This window comes from Microtus pennsylvanicus, chromosome 5 (assembly GCF_037038515.1).
Source record: "Microtus pennsylvanicus isolate mMicPen1 chromosome 5, mMicPen1.hap1, whole genome shotgun sequence".
Classification (NCBI taxonomy): domain Eukaryota; kingdom Metazoa; phylum Chordata; class Mammalia; order Rodentia; family Cricetidae; genus Microtus; species Microtus pennsylvanicus.
In genome coordinates, this window is record NC_134583.1 from 44153721 (window position 1) to 44163265 (window position 9545).

General features: G+C 37.2%; 1 protein-coding gene and 1 pseudogene across 1 annotated transcript; one reads left to right on the forward strand and one right to left on the reverse strand.

Moving 5' to 3' along the window:
• The first annotated feature begins 916 nt into the window (after positions 1–916).
• LOC142850779 (olfactory receptor 51H1-like) lies at positions 917–1873 on the forward strand. Its single transcript, XM_075974688.1, has one exon. The coding sequence runs from the start codon at positions 917–919 to the stop codon at positions 1871–1873; it is 957 nt and encodes a 318-aa protein (XP_075830803.1).
• Positions 1874–8382: 6509 nt separating this feature from the next.
• LOC142850780 (olfactory receptor 51H1-like) lies at positions 8383–9288 on the reverse strand (annotated as a pseudogene).
• Positions 9289–9545: the final 257 nt, after the last annotated feature.

Genomic DNA, 9545 nt, shown 5'->3' on the forward strand with positions numbered 1-9545 from the left:
CTTGATAAAAGTGCCTTAGAAATAGAAAACTGTAATATGATATCATCTTTAGGGGAGACCCACTATATCCTGTATTGTTAGCTTACTGTGGAAAGGATTTTGCTGTTGCTTCCACAATCATGGTTTAGTCTGCCTTTTGCTGATATCTCAACAATTTAGAAGATACAAATATGTTCATTTTAATGTTCTATGTGGCTAAACTTGGATTCAGGACAAATGTGTGCTTATATCCAGACTCTGAAGAATAAAGAAATGTTGTGCTTTGAGTAGAAACATACAAATATGAACTAGGTGCTTTAAGAGCTCTGAGCCCAAGGAGGGAGGCTGGTGGGAGTGGCATTCATTGTGACAAATTGGAATTTCATAGTTTATACTGCCATCATTAGAATTGTCCTCTGTAATTACCCTCGGTCAGTCACGGACACTGTATAGCACCAGGTGTGATTCACATAGAGATTGCACAGGCAGAGCTGGGGTCTGAATGTGTGTTTCTCAGCTCCTTAGTAAACTTGAATCTAATCAGTTAATAAAGAAAACTGTGTCTTAAGGTTGAAAAATTTTCAAGGAGGATGTTCTACCTCCTCAGTTGCTGATTAGTCGACATAAAAAATATTGATGAGGAAGAAAGGATAGGAAAGGAAAAATTTTTGCTTTATAGATTAGTAGTATACTGCGTTCTTAAGCTAATATATTTCTGAGTGGATCATTTTTCCATGGACCATTAGAAATGTCTTCAAATAGGATCTTCCTTAGAGTGATAATTTCCGGGACTCCACACTCACACTCATGAGGAAATAAAAAGGCTGCATTCCTAGGGAGGTCAGATTGTAACACACCAATAAACCCCACCATTTATTTTTAGGAAACAGCTTCTCAGGATTCTCAAAGTTACTCTCATTGCCTGTATGTTGGCTTCATGGCAGACCATAACCACTCCCAATTCCAGCACCCTTACTTTGTCTTAACCGGAATCCCCGGACTTGAGCAGAAGTACTATTGGATGGCATTCCCACTGGGTGCCATATATGTCACTGCTCTCTTTGGCAATGGTATTATCATCTCTACAATCAAATCCGAGTCATCTCTGCACATTCCTATGTACTACTTTCTGTGTATGCTGGCGTTTGCGGATATGGGGCTCACCCTCTGTACTCTGCCCTCTATGCTCGGCATATTCTGGTTTAACTACAAATTCATCACTTTTGATGGTTGTCTTACTCAGATGTACTTCATTCACACCTTCTCAGCCATCGAGTCAGGAGTGCTAGTCGCAATGGCCATTGATCGTCTTATAGCCATCTGGAGTCCTCTCAGATACGGCACCATTTTAACCAATGGTGTGGTCTGTAAAATAGGGATACTCATCTTGACAAGAGCAGTCTGTGTGGTCTTCCCTGTGCCTTTCCTCATCAAGAGGCTTCCGTTTTATCGCTCCAACATTCTTTCTCACTCCTTCTGCCTCCATCAAGATGTCATGCGCCTTGCCTGCGCCAGCACGCGTGTCAACAGTCTCTATGGCCTCATAGCCGTCATCTTTACCAAGGGTTCTGACTCCCTCTCTATCCTCTTCTCCTATGTGTTTATTCTCCGCACGGTGATGGCCATTGCCTCTGGGGAGGGCCGGCTGAAGGCTCTCAATACTTGTGTTTCACATATCTGTGCTGTACTTATTTTCTATGTGCCATTGATTGGGGTATCAGTCATCCATCGCTTTGGAAAGCACTTGTCACCACTGACTCATGCGCTTATGGCCAATGCCTACCTTCTTGTCCCCCCTGTGCTAAACCCCATAGTTTATACTGTCAAGACCAAGGAGATACGAAAAAAGATTATCCAGATATTTGTTAGAACTAAAATTACTTCAGAGGGTTAAAACTTACCAGTTTGAGAGAGAAATAATTCTGTAAAAACTTAAATCTAACTATGAAAATAAAGAATGTTTATTTTTTAAAGTTTTCTGTGTGAGTTGAATTGTGAAAAGACATACTTTCCTGCTCAGAAGATAAATACTTTATTTTGCTGTGCCAAATTATCTTTTACTTAATACAGAAAAGGTAACATACATATGAACTGTATTTCTCTGTAAACATTCAGTTAAGACTTGCTATACACTAGATGAAAGCACAGATTATTACCTATTCTATTTTGAAAATAATTTATTGGTCAAAAATAAGACAAAGATTGATGCCTTTTAAGCTATAGTTACTGTAATGAATTTTATCTAACGTAGTAATTTAAGTGATTTCTGTTATGGATTACTTGCATGAATGTAGTAGATAAGAAAAAATTATTAAATAACAAGAGAAAGGGAAGAACACACTATTAAATTAATTTTAAAACAGAAAATGGCCAAATTTTATAATTAATAATATAAATGTAAATCAAAGTACAGTTCTATTGCACAACATGGTATCAACCATTTGAAGGTGTCTTTTCCTAGCTGTCCTGGATGACACCAGGTCTTACGTTAATTTTCTTTAGGCATAGTTTCAAGTATTGAATATGGAAACAATATTTCTTGGTATCTACAGTAATTGTGAATTAAACTAAACAACAGTTTAATAAGAAGCCATAATTAGTGATATTTGTGAACTACAAAGTACTATGTAAAAATAAGTTTTCAAGAACATTGAGCACCATGGAAGATAAGAACCTTCATAGACTACTAAGTAAAAGGCACAGTGCTAGATAATTTTGCATGTTAGCTCATCTGAGGATCATGGCATGTTTCTCAAGCCAGCACTAATTCCAAGAGAAAAAACAAATCGCAATGTGATTGATTTAGTAGGCCATGCAGACTTGCCCAAGAATATGAGAGTCATGGTAAACAGAGAAGGTTTGAAGGTTAGCTGAGATGTATATTTTTGAATATGTATATTTTGTATAATATGAATGTTTTGAGTATTTTGAATAAAGATTTCATTGTACATGTTGAGTAATAATAGGGTTGTTCTGAGTGAGCAGTGTTTGGAAGGCTGTAAACTGGGAATGAAAAAGAAGTGATTAAAAAGAAGCTTGGTTATCAGTCAAGGTATCTAGTTTCCTGAGTTCTTAAATACCTTGAATATTAGTTCTCTATCAATTATAGAGTTGATAAAATGTTTTTCCCATTCTCTAGGTTACTGTGTTGTTGAAATGATGATGTCATTTGCTTTGCTGAATCTTTTCAGTTTCCTTAGGTCCCATTTATTATTTGCTGATCTTAGTGCCTGTGCTAACAGTGTTCTGTTCAGAAAATCTCCTAAGCCAGTGAGTCCAAGAATATTCCCCACTTTCTCTTCTATCAGGCTCCGTGTATCTGCTTTATGCTGAGGTAATTGATCCATTTGGAGATGAGTTTTGCCCAGAATGATAAGTATGGCTCTATTTGCATTCTTCTACATTAGCAATCTAGTTTGACTAGCACCATTTATTTGTTGAAGATGTTTTTTTTTCCCCCAGTGTTTATTCCTGGCTTCTTTATCAAAGTCAGGTGACCATAGGTGTGGGTCTTCAAATCAGTTTCATCAATTGGTGTGCTTGTTTTTGTACCATTATCATGTTGGTTTTATTATTACACCTGTGAAGTATATCTTGAAATCAGGAACGGTGAGACCTCCAGCAGTTCTTTTGATGTTCAGAATTGTTTCAGCTGGCTTTGCTTTTCTGTTTTTCCATATGAAGCTAAGAATTGACCTTCCAAAATCTGTGAAAAATTGTGTTGGAATTTTGATGGGGGTTTCATTGAATCTGTAGATTGCTTTTGATAAGTTGGCCATTTTTACTATACTAATCCTATCCATCCATGAGCATGGAAGATCTTTCCATCTCCTGATATCTTCTTCAATTTTTTTTCTTCAAAGATTTGAAGTTTTTAATCACATAACTCTTCCACTTACTTGGTTAAAGTTACCCCAACAGTTTTCATGTTATTGTGAAAGGTGTGTTGTCTCCCTGATTTCTTTGTCAGTCCATTTGCCATTTGTATGTAGGAGAGATACTGATTTTTGTAAGTTACTTTTGTATTCAGCTACTTTGTTGGAAGTATTTATCAGCTGTAGGAGTTCCCTAGTGAAAATTTTAGGGTCACTTATGCATTCTATCATAATATCTGAAAACAAATATATGTTCACTTCCTTCTTTCCAATTTATATACTCTTGATATCCTTCAATTATCTTATGTTCTAGCTAAGACTTCAAGAACTATATTAAATAGGTATGGAGAGAGTGAGCAACCTTGTCTTATCCTTAATTTTAGTGGAATTGCTTTGAGTTTATCTCTATTTAACTTGATGTTTCTATGGGCTTGCTGTAATGTATGTCCCTTGCATCCTTAATCACTCCAGGACTTTTATCATAACTAGGTGTTGGATTTTGTCAAGGCCTACTACTACTCTAAGGACAAGATCATGTGTCTTTTTTCCAAGTTTCCAATAGGTTGGATTACATTTATTAATTTATGTGTATTGAACCTGCAACTGTGGAATGAATCCTACTTGTCCATGATAGACAATCTTTTTGACGCATTCTTGGAACCAGTTTGCAAGTATGTTATTGAGAATTTTTCAACTATAATCATAAGGGAAATGAGTTTATAATATCTGTTCTTTGCTGTGTACTTTTGTGATTTGAGTATCAGGATAATGTTCTTGTGCACAGCAGGGAGCAAAGCAGGGCATTACACCAGGGTCTACTTATTCCCCTGGTAATGGAGCACTGAGTGAGGAGAGGTCACAGCAGAATGTCTTCTATAGAGCTCAGAATAAGACTGTGAGATTGGGCTTTGAGGAATACAGAGAGAGGTGAAGATTTTCAGTTTGCCTACCTACTTCTTAGCTGGAGTAGCCTGTGGGTTCCAAGGGAGTATCTTCTGGAGTTGGGGGCTGGGGTAAAGTAAGCAGTGGGGGGATAGAGGTTAGAAGAGGGAGCCCCGAGGGATCCACTGGAAATGGGGCACAAGAAGAAGGTGGCCACTGTTGGTTGTCTGCTCTAGAGCTGGGGATGAGAACGGGGCATTAGATTTGGAGCAGCTGAGGGAAACGTAAAGAACCTATAGGTAGCTTAACTGTTTCCCTGGTCAGAGTCAGAAATCTGTAATAATTACAGAGAGAGAGAGAGAGAGAGAGAGAGAGAGAGAGAGAGAGAGACTGGGAGACACACTCACACTCACTAGCCTATGGCTATAAAGATAAAAATGTAGGTGACACTTTAGTCCTATGTTCATTTATCAGAATAACAGTACTAGGCTCTCACCCGGAGGCTATGTTCAAACAGCCTCAGCCTTAGGTGTTTTTTTCCCCAGATATAAAGGTTTTATCTTGTGGAGTGGGCTTTATATCCAGCAAGATTGGTTACTCCCCTAACACTAATGCTACCACTATAGCCTGACATGACAGAAAGATTTAAACCTCTGCTTGGTAGAGTAGAATATGGATTAAAACTCATAGTGAATGGATTAATTTTTATTTAATGATCTGACATACCCAAAGAAGAAAATTCAACACTATTTCAATACTCTTCTAAGTGTCTCAGTCTCACAAGAGAGAAAGAAATGCTACTATCAGGAAGTATGAAGTACTGATAGATTATGTTAAAATAAAGGGTGACTTGGTCCAGGACAATAACATTGGAATTAAGATTTAAATACCACAATCAGCCTTATTATCCCTTACCCATTTTTATATGGTATATATCATCCTCAAAACTTACTGCTAAATTCACTTTTTATCTTTTATTTTCTCATACATTTCATAGGGGCCAAAGTTTTCACTCCCTCCACTCCTTGTCCTTTCCAGTCCTCTATTTTCCCTCAGATTAACTCTTCCTCTTTTTCCCTTAAAAAAAAAAAAAAGAGCAAGCAGGCCTCCCAGGGATATTCACCAAACATGGTCTAACATGATACAATAAAGAAAGAGTTCCACACACAGGCAAAATAGTCAGGGACACCCCATTTTTACTGTTGGAAGTCCCATAAGAACATCAAACTATACAAGCTATACAAACTATAGAACCTTCTCTTGAGGTACTCTGGCTCTGCCTAGGATTTGGCTGTGGGTCTCTGCATCTTCAACCATCAATTTATGGTTTTATGGAGTTTTAATTTAATTAAAATTTTAGAAAGACAGGGAAGGAGACAAATGCATATGTAGGAAATGAAAGAAAGGGGGAAGCTAGCATGGGACATGGAGACATAGACATGCTGGAAAAGGAACAGAGGGTAGAAAAAGGAAAGGTTCTGAATTTACTAAACAAGACTAAATGGAATTGTAGATGCTTGAATTTTACCCAAAGAAATCAAGTTCAAAGAGAGTTCAGAAGAAATAGTTGAGTTGTTACATGGAAGGAGATATGAACTGTGAAGACATTAATGGAGGCAACGCTGAGCCTAGAGAAGGATCATGTGATGAGCTACAGAGAACTTAGGTGGATGCTTGTGTTGTGAGCTACAGAGAACACATACAGAGGCTTGTAGAAAATTTTGAGATTTGATTTTATTTCCTCATAGTTCCATTGAAGAATAAAAGGACAGACAAAATAGGAAGGGCAGCAGAAGTCCCTGTTTTCACAGAGTCTGAACACTACAAATGTATTTCCTGAGCAACTGTTGCTTGCTCTCATCTTAGATACATTGTAAATAGGTTTTATTCCTGTTCAATTACTAAAGTTGGTTTTGAATAAAACAAGTACATCTCTAAATACAACTATATTTTATACATAATCATTAAAAATTATATAAAAAAGTATTATAACAATGTATATCATACATGACAACATAAAAATGCAGTTTTGAAAGATGAGATAAATAAATGCAAGTAAAGTTCTATTATTTTTTTCTCTTAGATCAATAGATTATAATGATTCCTGACATTTGAGGCTTGTTTCCCATTTATATTGCATCAATATTGAGTCATGGCTTAATGTAGAATAATGCTTAATAACCTCCAAACACATACTATCAAAATCTTTATGAATCAGGAATTGTTAGATAAATTTCGTGCCATCATAATGCCTTCAGGATTACCCTTAACCGACTCTGTCTAGTTTATCTTGTCTAGGTGAAGCTCTTGTTTAAGCTTCAGCAGTGTGACTGCTCTTGCTTCTCTGCCATCTATCGTAAGGCCAGAAGGTACTTTTTTCTCTTTGGAATATGCTTGTGAGTCCTGGAAACCCTGAGGCATGGGTCAAATCTCAGTTCACAGGTTTCAGGGAAGTTGGTCAGCATTTGAATCCAGCTATGCCACTTAGTGGTGCGACCTTGACAAGTTATTGCTCTGGATCTCATTTTTCTTCCGTAGAAAATGCTTGTCACAACTCTTTCAACGATTGAAGAATTCAGTGAGATAACAGGTAAATGATGTAGCTGGATTAGTTAACTACACATTAAATGCATAATTCTAATATGATCTTGTTTGCATTGAAATCGTCTGAGTGCACTTGTTTATAGAGAAACATTACAGAATTGAGCAGAAAATCGGGTATGTTTCTTTGTATCCTTGGGGTCCAGCATACTTACTGGTATTTCTTAGTGTTAAATACATATTAATTTATGGTTAAATGGCCTAAAACTTAGTTACGTGATACTGAAGTACTTTTAAGACAGATATTAGCATAAACACAAGAACATGCGACATATTTTTCTGAAAATGTGATCTCTGCATTTCAAACCCTTCACTTACGTCCAGTATCTCCACTAGACTTACACTTTATTCTGTCAACTTTTATCAAAACCTCAGTACACAGTAATATTGTCAGCAGTCTTGCTAGGTTGAAAGAATTCTGTATGATTGTATTAAATATGTAAAGGAAAATTATGTATTTTGAAAGAAAAGGTATGTACTAGGAATAATGTGTCTGATTTAATTTTATCTCAGAACCCTTTGGAAACATAAATACCTAGACATACAGGTAATTGAATTGTTGTGCTAAGATATTATAGCAGTTTTTTTCTCTATTCAAATATAATGTTTTATAACCTAGTTATTCAGTAGCATTGTGGGAATTATTAAATCATTCTTGATGCAACTATTGCTTAACTAATACATCAAATATTGCTTAACATTGAAAGAATAAATACTCAAAGGCCCAACAGAAAGGACAAAGAAAACACTCATCAGGGTTATCTGTAAACAATATGATTGTTGCTTATCCCCACTTTTGTAGACAAAAGTATAATATCACCAAATTAAATTTAATTTATGATGGCAGATATATAAATACATGTTTTCTAAATTGAATATAACCCTGAAAAAAATGATGTGTTTTATCTTTGCCTATAGCCTTGTTCACTCCTACACTATATTCTAATCAGATTTTAAAATTTGATTGTATCATAGCTGCTGAAAGTGGAAATATGAATTACTCTAGTGTTAACTTAATTTTTATTTTACTTATGATTCCATTTGACTAGGCTCTGCTCTTTCTCCCCTGAAACATTCTCATGACCTCACCTCTTATCTGCTTGTCCTTCACACTGTACATAACGGGTCTTAGCACAGCAGGGAGAAGGTAGATATTGGCATGTGCACAATTGATGGTAAGTGTTTCCCAAATCTGTAGATCATGGTGGTACCAATGAGAGGAATATAAAAGAGAAGCTCAGCAGAGATGAGAGAGAGATGGGTGTTGAGGGCTTTGAGCCTCTGGGCTCTGAGGCAATGCCCAGCACTGTCTTCAGGAAGAGAATGATGGGAGCATGGAGCCCTGACGTGATGACGATAAGGCCGTAGAGGCTGTGGACACGGTGCTGGCACAGGCTAGGTGCATTATAACCTGGTGCAGACAGTATGAATGATAAGACATTGGAACGACAGAATGATAGCCAGAAAAGGCACAGGAAGGCCACACAGACTGCCCGAGCAAAGACAACTAGTCCAATCTTTCCAATAACACCATGAGTGAGGATTGACACATAATGCAGAGGTTCTCAGATGGCCACAAATCTGCCGAAGGCCATGAACACTAGGACTCCAGATCCTACTACTCCAAATCCATGAATGAAGAACATCTGTATTACACATGCATCAAAGGGAATCTCAGGGGCGTTGAACCAGAAGATACTGAGCATAGAGGGCAAAGTAGACATGGAGAGACTAACATCAGTCAGAGCAAAGATACAGAGGAAGTACTACATAGGTCATGGAGACTCTGCTCCACCTTGACAACCGCTAGGATGGTGCCATTTACCAGGATGGTGAGTATGTAGAGAAATCCCAGAGGAAAGGCCATCTATGGGTTCTTGTCTGACATCCCTGGGATGCCTGTCAGAATGAAAACTGGGCGACTGGCATGTGATTCATTCAAGTTTTTCATAGTGTTTTCACCACTAAGTAAGCTAACTCTTTCACTAGTTCACACTCCAAAATTGAAATATGGTCTCACATGAATCAAATAGCTTTATGATTGCATAAATAAAACAATATATGAAAGAATATGCTTAAAAACGTCTGCACATCTTTTATATTACATTGCCTTTATCTCCCCTCCGAAGTTTCTATGTGGTAAGGTGCCTGTTCCTGGGCTTATTTGTTCACTGGGAAAATGAAAATGAGACTAAATATTCCATATTT

Bases quoted from the DNA above. Each gene is read 5' to 3' on its own strand.
- LOC142850779 (XM_075974688.1), top strand. From the start codon at position 917: ATGGCAGACCATAACCACTCCCAATTCCAGCACCCTTACTTTGTCTTA.